The following is a 16,826-nucleotide window of genomic DNA, read 5'->3' as shown; positions in this document are numbered from 1 at the left end:
ATTTGCAGGCCTATGCATGTAACAAAGTTTTTCTGGCCGGTTGTTTTTCTCCGGGGTCGCTCTATGGAGCCCTCTGCTGGTCGTTGTTCGTAGTTTGCAGTTTCTTTTACGCGCTTATAAAACAGTAACAACTCAAACAATACTCGCAACAATAAAAAGAGGAACATCAAATACGGAACCAAAATCATTAAACAATTAGCAAACTACATACTCCCTGCATCCCATGAGTGTGGAATTAAAAGGTCACGTGACTGTGCGTAAAGCCTTCGGAGGATGTGATTGGCTGAACGCTCAGCGCGATAAGGAAGTAAAAACACATAAACAATTGAGGTTAGTATAGAACTTCTCGTACTTGAAAAGAAGAACTTTTCAGAACAATGGGGCAACATTAAGTTCGATCTGGCACATACCGTTCGTGTTCACTCTGGATGAGGATGAGAATTGGACACAACTAACGCCTTGTTTTAAAAGCAAATAGGTAACTCCTGCGAGCTACAGAACATTTTCATTGTTTTTGTTGCTGTTTTAGTTTAGTCTCAGCAGATGGCAGATAGGACTGACCTGTGACCTGTCTTAATTAATAACATTGTTAATAACTTATCCGCTTGTGTAATTGTGTAATAGGCTTCTTTTCTGTTGTTGTTGTTGTTGTTGTTGTTGTTGTTGTTGATCTTGTTGTTCTGTTAGACTAATGGGCTCCCTCAATCTGTCTTAAAGTCTTTTTTTCTCATCGTCAGTGTTGATCTTTTGAGTATTTCTTTTTTTTTTTTTTTTTTGTCTGTAACCTACATGTTTTAACTCACTTTAGGTCTGCTAAATGCTGTTATGGCAAACTCTTGTAAAACTACACTGATTGTGACTTGTGCTGCAGGTCAGACATGAAGCTGATACTTTTACACTTCCTGGCAGCAGCCACAGCCTCTGCTTTTGTCCTGTCACCTCAGTAAGTAAACGTTTTATTGAGTAACAAAAACACAGTTCATATCAGTCCAGGGGCTTACATTGTGTTTTCCTAATATTTCAGACAGACATGGACCAAACTGATCTTGACACACCACTGGCCCACAACCTTCTGTGGGGTATGTGTGTGAGCTGGACTCTGTTCCTTTTTTTTTTTCCTTGTCTGGTTGTTGTGTGTATGTTGTGGTATTTCCACAAGGCTATGACAGTAATTGGTGTCATGTGTTCAGTAAACCCAGTCTTATGACTCACTGTTGACCCACTATTCTGTAATTAATGAAGTAATGAAGTAATATTGTCAGTGTGATACGTATGATAATTTTTGAACAATAATATATAGGCTACATTAACAGTGGGGGTGGGTGATATGACAATATCATGACCCCTGCCCTAAGATATTGCGTTCCAGTACTTTTTTGTTATAGGCTACATACATTACAGTGCTATACTGTCACAATTCCAAATAAAAGTTAAATGTATATCATTTCAGATGGAGAAATGTCATACTAAAATTGACTCCTGGACTTTACATGGACTTTGGTGAGATTGGTTGCTTTTTTAAAATCTCTTTCAACTTCTGACAAACAGCACATTTTTATGTAACTATTTTTTGTACAGGGCTAACAATGGCAATGACTGTAATGCAACATGGCATTTCAACGTAACTTTGATCGAGGTTTGTCTCAAATATCCTTATCAGTCCTATGGAGTACATAAATGTGTTCAAGTCAGATAAAGTGACTTTTCTTTACTTTTGTTTGCTGTAGGATTTGCTTCCAGACATGGAGAAAAGCTGGCCAGATTTACTCAATCCTGAATCTACAAAATTTTGGTATTTTTTTATTGCACCATGACATGGTGTTTCAGTGTTTACAGGCAGTACCAAGTCAAGTTGTTTTTACATAATAATAGTAATAATAATAATAATAATAATAATAATAATAATAATAATAATAATGTAAATTATTGCCTTCTACTGTTTTGCTCATTGCAGGAAATACGAGTGGTACAAACATGGAACATGTGCTGCCAAAGCTGAATCTCTGAATAGTCAGCATAAATATTTCAGCAAAGCCCTGGAACTATACCATAAAATGGACTTGGACAGGTATAATTTATCAAAAATGCACTGCTCCATAGTCACTGTTTATATCTGTTAAATTCTTACAGCATTTAATCTGATTATGATACCAACCAGATTTACATCCGTTTGTTTTTAGTGTTTTAAAAAAGTTTGACATTAACCCCTCAAAACAGTACTACCCGGTAAGTAACACTTGCATATTTAATTGTAATATCTTTTGAGGTCATTATCATTTATTTCTGTGATTTTGTGTATAGTTTGGTCACATTCAGGATCTTGTTGATGGCTTCTATGGTGCCAAATTGAAGCTCCAGTGTGTCCACCCTCCAGAGGTATGATTAAAGGAATTCTTATATTGTTTTTCTGTTATATTTTGTAACATATTTCCATGTTTTCTGTAGAGTGCCGATTATCAGATTTTGGGTCAGATTGAGATTTGTTTCACCCCTGATTTCTCTTTGATGGACTGTGAGCGAGAGACCAGAGAGAAACCTGTGAACTCTTCAGTGAAGGCCCAAGCAAAGCCTGGCTTCAGTGTTTGTGACCCTGAGGTTCCAGTCTACTATCCACCCACGATGTAGCTCATTTGCAGAATATACTACAACTAATGTCTGTTTTTCTTTTTCACGGGTAGCAGGAATACTTGACAATTATGTGTATTATTTAAAGAATAACTTTAGATTCTAGGAATTACTTGTTTACACATCAAACATAATTTAAGGCTATTCTTTATTCCTCATAGGTATGTGTAGAGCTATTTTATAAGTATTACTCTGTAGTATACTTATTACTTATGGAAAAGGCACAGATTCTGCTTGATTCTGAAGCAATGGCATTAAGCTCTCTTTGTCTTTGTGACAACTAATTTCACTACTATTAATAATAATATATGTCCTTGTTTTAAAAATGGACCATGCGTCCGGAATAGAGATGAATTGAATTGAATTGAATGCCAATAACAGAAAGTAATACCTCTTTTTTTCACCAAATAATATATATTTTCCAGTACCAAGTGATGCCTTCTGTTAAACGTTTTAATGTAGCATTTTGAAACACTCTTTACACAGTCTATACCTCCAGTGATTTGTCTTTAATGAACTGTTGACATCCTTTTGGCAATATTGCCAAAACGATGGCAATAAAAGGATTCTGATTCTTTTGCATTTAGTTTAATAATCAAAGTACGCTTGAAAAACGTGGAAACTTGAATATATGCTTTTTAACCTTAACATAAATAAAAATGTGCATAATTGTAGTATCTGTATGTTACTAATATTTTATACACAATGTCTCTGCTTATCTAAGTTACTTCAGTCACTTAATATGCTGCAAATAGAGCAAAGCATCTGTTTTTAGCCTGGATTTAAATAAAGGGCATCTTGGGTTTGATTTAAGAGTGTTTTTGTCTGGCTGTCTGGCCTTTTCCCTGACAGTGTATAAATATTAATGTTGTGATCTTCTTACAGAGCCTTAATCCCACTGGGACAAAGACAGGCCAGTAATCCCGAGTCTTCTCTGTATGCCACAGTGCACAGCAGACTGACATGTTTCATTACATTACATGGTGACATTGTGAAAAGTGCAAGTCAAATCACTTCGTCTGCTCTAATACTACCCATGGGCTAAAATCCCAGTAGAGTTCATCCTTTTAATCAATACACTTACTGACAGGTACACATGCCACAGCAGAAGTCCTGATTCACCCTCTGTTACTATTTAACAAACCCGGTGATCACATCCTCTGCTCTCATCTCTTTGGCTCTCTACCTAGTTATGTAACACTGCAGTTCTGCAAAGCTGCTGATGTGCCAAATCCAAATACCTCCACATCCAATCCTCTATACTACACGCCCATGGCATGAATATTAACATTAACCATAACTACAGGTCAGGTTCCCTAAACTAATCACTGCGCTCATTATATTGTGCATTATAAACTATCCAGAATCTGTTTATGTGTGTGTCAAAGAGAAAGGACACGAGGAGGCAGACAGACATAGGTATCAGGACGTGACCATGTGACCTCACCAGCTGTTGCTGTATGCTGGTGGAGAAACAGGGATGTGAGGGCAGAAGAGCGCGCGGGAGGGTGGAGATGTGAGGAGCTCTAAGGCACACAATGTGACTGGAAACAAGCCCTGAATCTGCAGAGCGACAGCAGCGGGGTGAACACGCAGTCACATGTGAGACACCGAGGAGGGGACCCACTCACGGCTCTTGAATCAGCACAACACGTTTATTTGTCACATCAGCCCGCAGCATCACGAGAGGACGAGTCCAGCACTGACCGCTCCTGCATCGTCCGCTCGGACTGAGCCTGTGTCCACTGCAGCTCAGAGGTCTGTCACAGAGGCAAATGGACCGAATGGAAACGGCAGAGAAGCTAAAAGGCCACACTCCTGATGGACCCCTGGAGCTGCTGCGAGGCAAATAGACAAGCATTTGACAAGTTGCAGCGTCTTTTTCTGCATGTACCGTAAGGACCTCCCGCGGGGAATCATGTTCATCATGGGATAGAGACGCATGTGCGCATTGCCATGGATACGAGCACTCGTAAATTCACGGTCCGGAGATGGTTCTCCATCTACCTAAAGAACAAAGCAGCGAGGAACAAGAACAACACGAGCTTCGGTCAGCTCGAGGTGAGAATCATTTTCATCCTCGTGGAGAGAAAGAAGTTAACTTCTGTCCACGACAGATTATGTTGTGTTTGTGCTGCAATGGGCCGCTGCGCTCTGCGTACCTGTAATTAACGCTATAAAACATGTTGCTCGGTCAAAATCTTAACTTGACAGAAGTGTCTTACGCTGAAGGAGAAAGAATGTGATTGGTACAATAACATGCTGCGTTACACGCTGTCTGCACACACACAGACTGTCCCACAGGCCCATAGAGGCTGACAGATGGAGACAGGCCAAACTGAAATGCATCTGTCATAATGGCAACATTACATGAACAAACGAGCAGCAGGATGACAGACAAATTAAAAACGAAAAAAATGATGTATTGAATGAGTGTTCTCAACACTGGGAAGTCTATTTATAACCACATAAGTAACCAGCAAATGTCAGACGCACACGTGCTGTCCTCAGCACATTTACCTGCGCTTGAGGATATTTATAGAATAAAAGGAGCCAGTCTCCTGGCTGTTTATTGTGACCAAATGAAGGTGATTCAGTTTGATGTGTGTCTGCCTGTAGTGTCTCATCGCTGCCTGTCTGCTGGTGTGTTTACCTGTGCTCCTGCCTACCCATATCTGCAGTGTGCAGCTTTGATGCCCATGTGCACAAATGTCACCTTCTCTATGAGAAAGGTCAGCTTAAGATGAGGCTGTGCACAAACTACTACATGATGATTATTTAGTTATAAATCTCTTTAGCAACTGTCCTTCAGGCACAACATTATAAAGTGACATCACAGCAGGTGATCCCCTCACTGCTCAACAGTGGCTGCTTAGATTTAGGCTTTTGAATCTTCTTTGATTGATTTTCTTTCTGATCACATCATTGCCAATCTTCAGTATTCTTGACATCTTCTGGCCTCTCCTTTTTTAGGATGACAGCATATTGAAGGAGTTTGACATCAGCCACCATGTGAGGGAGGGCTGTGAGAAAGCAGACCCCTCACAGTTCCAGCTGCTCAAGGTGCTTGGCCAGGGTTCCTACGGAAAGGTACGTGCTCACATTCTGCGGGAGGATGTCGACTTAGCGCCCTTATAAATGCTGCTGGTCATTGTGAAAGCAGCGTTCTCACAGACAGGCACTGGTTATAAATAACTCTTGACTCTTGGCTCAGCTGTGATCGCATCCTGCAGCCTGACCACCTGTTTTCCTCCCAGCGCACCTTGGCTGGGTCCAGAATATTCCCATTGGAATTTTAGAATATTTGCAGATATTGTAGCCTATTATTATTAAGGATTGGTCTTATATTTTTGAAGTATTAAATGAGATAAAAACATTTACAACAGTAGATCATAAAGTGCATATCCTCTGATCCAAAGGTTGGTTGGCCACATTGAGTATATATGTGTGTGTGTGTGTGTGTGTGTGTGTGGGTGTGTGTGTGTGGGTGTGTGTGTGTGCGTGTGACCATGTTATTTACAATTACAGGTGTTCCTGGTGAGGAAGATCCGAGGAGCAGACAGAGGACAGCTGTATGCCATGAAAGTTCTTAAAAAGGCTACACTCAAAGGTAAATGTAATAACTAAATGTAAATGTAACTATAGAATCATTTAGCTCAAACATTTTACATAATGGCCCTAAATTGTTTTAGTATTAACATCAAGACTACGCAGAGTGGCCTACTTTTGGGTGAAAGAGGGATTTGGGTAAAAGAGGTTAGTTTGTAAGTATGATTGTTTGGTTTGTTAGAGGGATTATTTTACTCTGGAGAAGACCTTTCAGATTCATGTGCTGCATTTTTAGTTTCTTTTTAGTTTCTATTCCGAGCAGTAATCCTCTTTACCTACACTTCAAATATTTCAACTCTCATTTGCATAAGGAAGACCCAAGTATAAAACCACTGGCGTCACAGTTTCTGACGTACTGTAAACTGGCTACAGATTCAAAACTGATAATAACCGATGATATAATTAATATGTTGTTTCTTTCAGTTCGAGACCGTGTGCGTTCAAAAATGGAGAGGGACATTTTGGCAGAAGTTAATCACCCCTTTATAGTTAAATTGCACTACGGTGAGTTTTAGGTGCAATTTCAAACCTTCAGATAAAGTATTTTGGACTATATAAATGTAATGAAGTAAAAGTTTTTGCAGTCTGTTAATTATACATATCCTATAGATGTGTAAATGTGTGATTGTTTGTGTTTGTGTGTGCAGCTTTCCAGACAGAGGGGAAACTCTATCTGATCCTTGACTTCCTCAGAGGAGGCGACCTTTTCACTCGCTTGTCAAAGGAGGTGGGTGCGCTCAGGTCATCTTTGCGTATCATTATCAACGTTCCTTTTAAAGTCGCCAAACTATGAAATATCGTCTCAAACTCCAACCACTACAGGACTTACGCTCTCAGTTCAAGGATAGTTGAATGTTGGATTACTACAGATGCAATATTTGTTTCGTTAATGCTGATGGGAAAGTACAGGTTACATAAACAGACGTCATGGATGAACGGTGCAGGGGTGTGTGTGTGTGTGTGTGTAAGTGCTGTGAGATGGTGCAATGGGCTGTTAGTGTGACGGGGGAGTTCAAGGTGAGGGTGAGCCAGCATCACTATTTCTTTTGGTGATGGACAAGCTGACAAATAAAACTTTGACAGCTTGACACATTATTACTATGGAACGTTCTATGTCAGAAATGTAGATTACATTTATAGCAAACAAGAATAAAGCTTATTGGCTCTATGAAAAGTAATCACCCCCCCCAAAAAAACCTTCAGAGTTAAGGAAAGGATTACACACAGAATACCGGGCGATAACATGCACCTGTAGTGAGCTGTGTCATGTTGCCAAAGTACATTTCCTGTGCCAAATATCATTAGAAGAACTGCATATAAAGGCTCTCTAGGCACTATTGAAATTGTGTTTGAAGAGAAGCTGTTTTGAGGCAGGGGTAAACACTTTTGAGCATACGAAGTGACTCAAAAGAATATGCAAAACTAGACAGATTTGCATACTCTGTTGTAGTAATAACACTGCACTGCAAGATGTGTATGTGTTTTGTTTTTCCTCAATACATCCTTTTTTTCTAATTTGTGTTTCATTTTATTGTCATAGGTGATGTTCACAGAAGAAGATGTGAAATTTTACCTTGCAGAATTGGCCTTGGCGTTAGACCATCTTCATAGTTTAGGAATCATCTACAGAGACTTGAAACCAGAAAAGTACATTACATACAACATACAGTATAATTTACATGTCCACTTTTACATAACACACATACGTTAACAGTATTACTTTTGTCTCTAAAATAGTATTCTGTTGGATGAAGAAGGACACATCAAGATAACTGGTCAGTGATTCTACCTGGCTTCAAATATTTGTTCTATAGTTTCATCTTTTGACTTTACACCCAAGTTTTCTGTGTTTTCAGATTTTGGACTGAGTAAAGAGGCCATTGACCATGACAAAAGAGCGTATTCCTTCTGCGGGACGATTGAGTACATGGCTCCTGAGGTCGTCAACAGAAGAGGACATACTCAGAGCGCAGACTGGTGGTCTTTTGGTGTCCTCATGGTGAGAATGCAATGCTGAAAATCTGTTGCAAAGTAATTCAGCCTGGAAAGATTCAGACAGACATGAAAGAAACGTATTAGTAGTAGTAGATGTCTTTCCCTGGTCCTGGACACTGGAGGTGGTAGAGGTGAGGCTGAGGCAAGTGAAGGAGATGATGAAATGATGAGAAGCCAAGGCGTGTTAGGGAAGAGGTGGGGTGTGGAACAAAATTAAGTGATCATGCATTTGTGATGGGAGTTTAAATTGAGCAGACTGGGCCCTGATTGGATGAAGAGGAGGTGCAGCAAGCAGGGGTGAGGAGTAATAGGAGGAGATGATGAGGCTGAGGAGCAGGTAAACTCTGAAAAAGTGCAGGAGCTCAGTTGGGTTTTCCAGGCTGAATTTACTCAAGCTCCATGTGTTGTGGTTAAGATGAAAAAAATCCAAGTTCCAGGTGCACAAGGTATTATTAGTTCATACATCTGTACAGAATCTAATCATATAGTTTCTATTGAGCAGCTCCTGTTTGTTTAGTCTTGTTATACTTAATGGTGTATATTTTTGAGGATTCACACCTGTCTGTCTCCATGAACATTTTTTCTTTGCCTAAAATGTTCCACAATATGGCCCTAAATGTCTCTAAAGCTACGTCTCCTACAGGCTTATTTCTTTAATTACAGTTGGGGTTTTTTTTAAGGTAAAACACTTTGACAATGGCTGTAAACTGGCTTGTCTCTCCTCAGATCTGACCTGTAACTTTGTCTGGTGTTGTCACCTGCTTGTCTCCATGATAATAGATAATCTTAATGCTATTCTGTGGAAGATTCCAGCCAAAGCATTAGCATCTCCATGGAGACAAGTAGACCTTCCACCAATGATTTATGATTTGAAAGATTAAATATAATGTTGTATTAGTTTTATGGAGGCACTTGCTTTGAGTTGCTTTGAAAGAGGCCAGTTTACCATATCTTATCAGCCTGTTGGATTATAGACGCATGTTCTGGTTTGTTAATTTTCTGTCTTCTGCCAGGACGGCTGCTTAATGAACAAATCTGGCAGATTAAATCTCATCACTTTCAATAGCTGCACATCTGCTAGATGCTACTTGTTTTGTTAGGGCTTATTTCACTAATACACAAAAGGGGGTTTGTGTTCTCTGACAGCTGGCTGCTATATCAGGGGCAAAACATTGGTTTCAATCTGCACTTATGCTAACCAGACCTTCACCAAGCCCACTGACCAACTCACTGAGTGTAATTAAGGTTCACTTCCAATAAATATATTTTCTTGTATGTTTGTAGTTTGAAATGTTGACAGGATCCTTACCTTTCCAAGGAAAAGATCGTAAGGAAACGATGGCACTCATCCTCAAGTAGGTGCTTTAAGAAGTACTTTATAATAACTTCAGTTGATAGTACTTTAGCCGTATTGTGTTCTAAGTTAAAGGCAGAAAAACAATATTATTTGAGGATGTCCGTGACAACATGTGCAAACCTGTTCTGTTTTTGTGCAGGGCAAAGCTGGGAATGCCACAGTTCCTCAGTCCTGAAGTGCAGAGTTTATTAAGAGCACTCTTCAAGAGAAACCCTGCTAATCGAATTGGTACTTTACATAAATAATGACTCAATTATATCCACTCAGGAAACAATCTAAACCAATTGACCCACTTCTCCTTCGGACAAGTCATTTTTATAATTAACTGCTAACCTCCTCTAAAACAATTTACATATTTGACCCAATTATATTTCCCATTTTTTAAATGTTCATTATTCACAGGTGCAGGGCCAGATGGAGTGGAAGAGATAAAGAGACATCGCTTCTTTGCATCCATTGACTGGAGTGTGAGTAAGAAATGGAATATTGAAAACAAAAGACAAAATAACTGCAGCTGTAATGCACATTATTTGTGTCTTCTGTCATGTGAGGAAAATAAATTATCTGAGCGCTTTTTCCAGAGGGAATTTTCAGTTACAATATGTTTTATACAAATAATACAACTTTATGCACACATTATTCTGTTATGAGGCCTAGTGAGACCAAGTTAGTGTTATATTCTTATAATGGACCTCTTTTGGCAGCCAAAATATTATGAAAACCTTCAGTTCTTTGTATTGTTTTGTCATATTTCTAGATTCAATCGTGTCTCAATGATGTATTCTTCTCACTGCTTCTACAACAATAGATACTTTTATATTAATGTTACTATAAAGTTTTCTCTTATTGCTAATCTAAGGTTTTCACAGAAATCACTGACTAACCAAATGATGTTATTCTTAATGGGAGCAGCTTCTTGCACTGTTTATCCACAGTGATGCTCTCTTTTCTGACAAAATCCACTATCATCTGCTCTGTATCCGTGGCTTATCCTGCACTACACATCCAACCAAACCAATGCATTTGCTGCCAAATACTACATTCTGCCATTTGCAGATGGTGATGCTGGCTCAGTGTTGGAAGCAATACACAAGAGGCTTAGATTTTCCCTCTACACAGTGCCAGTTAAATTACTTTGACAGTGAGAATTTAAATGTTTACACTTCATGAGATATGGAGCTTGAAAGTTCTCCTCAAATATCTTACTTGGGTATTTTAAACATTTAAACACTAAGCTATATAGTGCACTATTTTTTATTATAAAAATCTTACAAACTTGTAAAACATAATATGAATTTGAACCATTAATTTGACTGTGCAATATATTACTATTAAAAGCAGTGTTATTGTTGATCTAGTGTTGATACTTGTAATCATGGTAGTAATAGTTGAAGCACTTAAACCTGTGAACATAAATTCCTGATGTCTGATATAGTTAAATAAACATTTTACAAGTTTTAATGGCTCTTTTGCCTGTTATAGAAATTGGCCAGGCTTATGCTTTTCCAATGGCGCCTCCTCCTGGTCATATTTAATACAATGCAAATATGCTGCATTATCCTATTGTTCAAATATAATTTACATTAAACAACATATACTTTCTCAATGATATATCTCTCTTGTTTCGTTGTATTGTAGAAGTTGTACAAAAAAGAAGTGAGGCCTCCATTTAAACCCTCAGTGGGGCGACCCGAGGACACTTTCCACTTTGATCCAGAGTTTACCTCCAGAACTCCCACAGGTAAAAGCTTCTACGTGAAGAGCTGTGGTACTTTGGGAGGAAGTGGTGGCAGTACATTTTGTTGATGTTATTTCAAGTACACATTTGTTGTAGTTTTTTTGTTTTTTTGTTTTTTTTTTGTCATATGTCTTAGTTTCATCTGTTTTTTTTGTTTTTTTTTCTTGCTAAGATTCCCCTGGCATTCCCCCCAGTGCAAATACACATCAGTTGTTCCGTGGCTTCAGCTTTGTAGCAACCAATCAAACTCAAGAGGCCAGTGTTAATATTGTAGCACCGTCCCGCAATGAGGTGAACAATGTCACCACTGCAACACAGGTAATCATAATAAATAATGTATAGAAATAAAGAAATATTTGGGTTTTTGTTGAGTCAAAAAAGAGTTGATCTTAATCAGAAGTTGTGCGAGATGTTCATTAGGAATTTCTTGGGTAATTCGCTCAGAAATGACAATATAATTACACAATGTTGACAAGGTATGCATTATTATAGATATATTTCTGTTAAAAATCACACAAGGCCTAAACTGTAGACTAAACAAAGTCTTAAATTACTATGGGGATGGTTAGGAGACTGGAGTTTATTACAGATTTGGGGATTTTTTTGGGATTGTATGTCAAAAAACAATATTGTAAAAATATCCCATGTTGCTGCAAAACCAGTAAAACACATCCATGGAGATACAGTAAAAAAAAAGTAAAGTATATAGCTATAAAACAACTGCTGGGTCAATGCTAGTAAATACTTTTATCCCACTGTCGTATACTTTTAAATGAATGCCAAGTTTAATGATTACCATCTTAAAATCTCCGTTGATTTAATATTTGGCTAAGTAAAGATTTTAGAGGTGTGATGGCACAATCTCAATCTCTAGGACTCAACACGGCGTACTTTATTGGCAAATAGTATTCTTCACTGTCGTATCAGTTAAATGCATTGAGTATCAAGCTTTTTCCATAGTAAAAATTGAGTTTGAAGTGTAACTATCATGACAATATTGTTTTCTGCCCACAGCATCTTCGAGGTGATGTAGCATTCAGTGATGTTTATGAACTAAAAGAAGAAATTGTACAAACAGCCACATCTGTTTGTAGGAGATGTCTGCACAGAGTCACTGCTGTGGAATATTGTGTAAAGGTAATCAAATGGTTTGGGGTAATTTTATTTTTTCAGTTTTTGTATTTTGGAAACAGACTCAATTGTATTATTATGTAGATTATAGACAAAACCAGAAAGGATCCATCAGAGGAGATTGAGATTCTGCTGCGTTATGGCCAACATCCAAACATTACCACCTTAAAAGACGTAAGTGTTGCCAGGAGACACTGGTCCATGTAACACAGTAACAATAATACACTTGGATGGGAGTGTCTTATTACATTCTCATGTCATCTGTGTACGTGTGTCCTTGATCTTATTTTAGGTTTTTGATGATGGACAAAGTGCATATCTGGTTCAAGATCTACTGAGGGGAAATGAGCTGCTGGACAGAGTTTTGACGATGCCGAATTTTACAGAGAAAGATGCATCGGACATAATTTGCACACTGACAAAAACTGTGGAATACTTACACTCACAAGGGGTGAGCCAGAAACTACTGTTTAGTATTTGTCATGAAATCATATTTTGTATTTTCTACTGATAACACCAAAATCCATTGTGCTCATTTATCAAAAAAATGAATTATTTGTTTTATTATTCATTTTATTGTGAGGTGCATATAATCATACAAAATCAAAATTACACAATATGTATAAATTATACATTTTTTTACATTAATTAATTATGGCATTTCAATCTTCCCACAGGTTGTTCATCGAGATCTTAAACCCAGCAATATCCAGTACGCTGATGACAGCGGCCTGTCTGAAAGTCTTCGGTTGTCTGATTTTGGCTTTGCCAAGCAGCTCCGAGCTGAAAATGGTTTACTGATGACTCCCTGCTACACCGCTACATTTATGGCTCCTGAGGTAATCATACTGTGTCATAAAACACGTATTCACATCAGTAATTACACACATGGATGGATTCAGTTTTACACAAACTGTTGTGTGCAGGTTTTGAAGAAACAAGGCTACGATGCAGCGTGTGATATTTGGAGTCTGGGGATTCTGCTTTACACCATGATCGCTGGGTCAGTCCTTTATACACGGAAACCCCTTTGGACTAAACAGTTCCTTATTTGCTCTCACTGAATTCTTGTTTCTGTGATTTAGTTTCAGTCCATTTGCCAGCAGTCCTAACGACACAGCCGAGGAAATACTGGCCCAAATTGCAAGTGGTAAAGTCATAATCACTGGAGGGAATTGGGACCTGGTGTCAGATACAGTGAAGGTAAAAACTGCACAAACTCCAGCACTACTTTTGGTTTCTTTATGTGCTTCATCTATTTATAAATGCTTGTATTATGTTTCTATCTCAGGACCTTGTTACAAAGATGTTGCATGTGGATCCACATCAGCGGCTCACAGCTCCACAGGTGCTGTCTTAAGTTCTTCTTTGTGGAGTGGTTTTATGTTATAATCATTTACATGTTTTCTCTGTTGCTGTTGTTTTTTTTCAGGTCCTGCGTCACGCGTGGATAGTAGAGCGAGACAAACTTTCTGACAAAACCCTGACGAGGCAAGATGTGTTTAGAGTCAAAGTAAGTCCAGTATTTATCTTTATGAATCTATTTTCACTCCAGTTCTTGGGTATGATACAGTGAATTATAATATTCAAAATCTCATTTAGCTGTATAATTGTAATGTCTTGTATTCATGTCATGTCAGTCTTGTGATGACTATGTGTATTCCTCATTCTTCGGTAGAGATGGTTTCAAAGGTTTCAAAAGTTTCAAAGAGTTGTCTGGACACAGATTTTGAAATCCAGATATTCTGACTCTCATTGAACACACTGAACATGTGTCATTCAACCATACCTATGTGCAATACTCAAGTCACTTTACGAAGATGTTATATTAGAGTATATTTTTAGTTTATTTTTAAGTCTATTTTTTAAATTATTTTAAGCTATTTATCTATTATCTTGTTTTATTGCATATACCATTTTCCTTCTGTTCTTTAACTGTGCAGTGCAATACTGGAATTTCCCTACTGTGGGACTAATAAAGGCATATCTTATCTTATCTTATCATCCAGAAGTCATTTTCAGTCTGATGGCACTGGCCTGAGAAGTTAAAATCTGACTATACTGAGGTAAATTAGTTCTGATCTAAAAGGGGGAGGTATAGCCTAAAACTGTCCTGCCTTAGTTTATCTGTTAGCAGGTCAGTTTCACATTAAAACATCTTCCCTGATGGGAGTAAAATGTTTTGATTTTCCACCTCAATGTCCTGTTGTATTTTCTTTGACCAGTAGATGGCTCTATACACATATATAATTGGCTTGATGGAGATGCATGCATGTGTTCTTGTGTTGTTTCACTAGGGGGCACTGTCGGCCACATATTCTGCGCTGAGACGGTGCACTCCAGCTCCTGTCCTTGAGCCTGTCCAGTCCTCCAGCCTGGCGCAGCGCAGAGGGATGAAGAAAGTGTCCAGTCCAAACGTCAGTCCCATCGTCCAAGCAGATTCTAGAGAAAAGGAACAATCCAATGACCACACTCCAAAGACAAAAGGTTAAGGAGGATTTATGAATGTGTAAGCACCTTCAATCAAATAGCAATGGGGCACATTGAGGCTTTTCACCAATACCAACACATTTAAAGCATTGAAGAGATCTTTAATAATGCACTACACATTATTACTGTACAATTACATTGTCCTGCTTTGATGAAGCTTAGTAGTGAGTAGTAGAAATAGTGTGGACCAAAAGTAGCTTTTACACAAGATGCATTATTTATATGATGATTGATGATTATAAGTACAGCGTTATTCATTCACTTTGATTTTATAGTAATGCTTAAGAAAAGTAATTCATAACTATATTTTAAAGCAGACCTATTATGTAAAATCTACTTTTTTGGAGTTTTTAACCATGTTATAGTTGTTTCCCTCACCATTTACTCGAAGTTGTATTTGGAGTGATTTATTTGAACAATCTTTTATCGCTTATTTTCAAGACGTCATATTGCTGATCCTTGTTTCAATCCCCGTTTTCACCGCCACCGGCATCTGCCCACTGCTCTCTACTTCGTCTTCCAATTTTATGTTCTTAATCGATACGTGCAAGATTCGGCAGCTTCGCGAAGATATTTTGGTGCAAGTGGAAAAAATAAAAAAATTTTAAAAATCCACTGCTATTCATCGGAGGCACTGACTCTTTACTGTGATGACGGTTATGGTCACATCCACTCCCATTGGGCACTGTAGTTTTCTAATGCAGAAGTCAGCGGACTTGTTTTTTTAAGTCGTTTTAGATGAATATTCCAATTTAAAATGTGGAAATTATAACATAATGATCCATGAGTGTCATAGATTATAAATATATGGCAGACACAAGCACAATAGGTCTGCTTTAAATCACTTGTGCGCATACTTTTGTAGTACATTAACTACTACAGCTAGTGCAGAAAGAAATGAGCCGCTTTTCTGACTTGTGACGTCTTTTACTCGCCTTTATCCAACAAATGTATCTGTTGCTTGTATTCCACAAAACCCAGACCTGTATGTCACATAGACACTTTAACTGCAGTTATTGGATCTTCTGTGTTTCTAGAATAGACACTATGGGTAGCACTAGAATCAGAAAATCAAGTGTCTCTCTAAGTCTACTACGGTAGCTCCAATAGGATATGCGGACTTTTCCATCACTAAATAATGGCAAAACTAATAAGAGTAGCATTGTTGTACTGTAATAATATTATGTGTTTTTGCAATGAAGTGCAACCAAATATTCATATTGTGCAACTACGCACAAATTACACTGTGCATTACACTTGTACTCAAAGGAAATTGTAAGTATAGTTGGAGTAGGAGCTGTAAATATGGTTTAGATAGAATCACAACTTGTACATTATTTAGAAAAGCTAAAGCTAGTTTATCTGTATATTGTGCTACATAGATTTATGCAGAGAGAAATTTGTTGTATATATTATACTTGCAATTTAATAGCAACTGTGTTGTTTCCAATGCTGTGTAAATATTGTGAATAGATGGGTAAAAACTAAATTTATTGGATTGGACTGCCAAGGTTTTACAAATAAAGATGATGACAGATTGACAACATATCGTTCTATTTACTAAATCTATTTACTAACTTTTTTAACTGTTTCTAATTGTTTGGAGAGACAAAATATCACACATTTAAATATTGCAATATAACTTCCTTCAGTTTCTAGAAGTCAAATTTGCTTTACATTGGGTGCATTATTTATCCATCTACTCCCTGACCAAGGTTCTTCTGTAGCCGCATTTGTTCTGAGGCAGACTGATGGAAAGATAACAATAAAGCACACTTTATGACCTCACAGTTAACTGGATTACTATAGTCCTCACAGTATGTCTGCGCTAGTATTGCATAGAGACTAAAACGAGAATGTCCTTATTTAATATTTTCACAT

At 38.0% G+C, this 16,826-nt stretch overlaps 2 protein-coding genes across 2 annotated transcripts; both read left to right on the top strand.

Annotated features, from left to right (window-relative positions):
• The first annotated feature begins 285 nt into the window (after positions 1 to 285).
• rnaset2 (ribonuclease T2) lies at positions 286 to 3,433 on the top strand. The gene is made up of 10 exons (XM_033986479.2): positions 286 to 478; positions 872 to 943; positions 1,025 to 1,079; positions 1,451 to 1,500; positions 1,579 to 1,636; positions 1,728 to 1,792; positions 1,955 to 2,068; positions 2,181 to 2,226; positions 2,302 to 2,376; positions 2,446 to 3,433. The coding sequence occupies exons 2-10, from the start codon at positions 879 to 881 to the stop codon at positions 2,623 to 2,625; spliced, it is 708 nt and encodes a 235-aa protein (XP_033842370.1). The 5' UTR covers positions 286 to 478; positions 872 to 878; the 3' UTR covers positions 2,626 to 3,433.
• Positions 3,434 to 3,587: 154 nt separating this feature from the next.
• LOC117392235 (ribosomal protein S6 kinase alpha-2) lies at positions 3,588 to 16,491 on the top strand. The gene is made up of 22 exons (XM_033990269.2): positions 3,588 to 4,686; positions 5,599 to 5,715; positions 6,154 to 6,235; positions 6,658 to 6,738; positions 6,882 to 6,961; positions 7,775 to 7,881; positions 7,972 to 8,009; positions 8,091 to 8,233; positions 9,514 to 9,584; positions 9,726 to 9,814; positions 9,989 to 10,053; positions 11,225 to 11,327; positions 11,497 to 11,642; positions 12,339 to 12,461; positions 12,540 to 12,629; positions 12,748 to 12,906; positions 13,133 to 13,294; positions 13,382 to 13,458; positions 13,541 to 13,658; positions 13,747 to 13,803; positions 13,888 to 13,968; positions 14,753 to 16,491. Exons 1-22 carry the CDS (start codon positions 4,582 to 4,584, stop codon positions 14,945 to 14,947), a joined length of 2,289 nt encoding a protein of 762 aa, XP_033846160.1. The 5' UTR covers positions 3,588 to 4,581; the 3' UTR covers positions 14,948 to 16,491.
• Positions 16,492 to 16,826: the final 335 nt, after the last annotated feature.

Source organism: Periophthalmus magnuspinnatus, chromosome 3, assembly GCF_009829125.3.
Source record: "Periophthalmus magnuspinnatus isolate fPerMag1 chromosome 3, fPerMag1.2.pri, whole genome shotgun sequence".
NCBI lineage: Eukaryota > Metazoa > Chordata > Actinopteri > Gobiiformes > Gobiidae > Periophthalmus > Periophthalmus magnuspinnatus.
The sequence above is the reverse complement of the archived record's forward strand: the minus strand, read 5'-3'. Positions and strand labels throughout refer to the sequence as shown.

Excerpts from the sequence above, each read along its gene's own strand:
- LOC117392235 (XM_033990269.2), top strand. The coding sequence starts at position 4,582 with ATGGATACGAGCACTCGTAAATTCACGGTCCGGAGATGGTTCTCCATC. Across the intron at positions 6,739-6,881 it reads TATAGTTAAATTGCACTACG|CTTTCCAGACAGAGGGGAAA; the intron begins GTGAGTTTTAGG and ends TTGTGTGTGCAG. Across the intron at positions 12,462-12,539 it reads CTGTGGAATATTGTGTAAAG|ATTATAGACAAAACCAGAAA; the intron begins GTAATCAAATGG and ends ATTATTATGTAG.
- rnaset2 (XM_033986479.2), top strand. The coding sequence starts at position 879 with ATGAAGCTGATACTTTTACACTTCCTGGCAGCAGCCACAGCCTCTGCT. Across the intron at positions 1,501-1,578 it reads TGGACTTTACATGGACTTTG|GGCTAACAATGGCAATGACT; the intron begins GTGAGATTGGTT and ends TTTTTTGTACAG. Across the intron at positions 2,227-2,301 it reads CCTCAAAACAGTACTACCCG|TTTGGTCACATTCAGGATCT; the intron begins GTAAGTAACACT and ends TTTTGTGTATAG.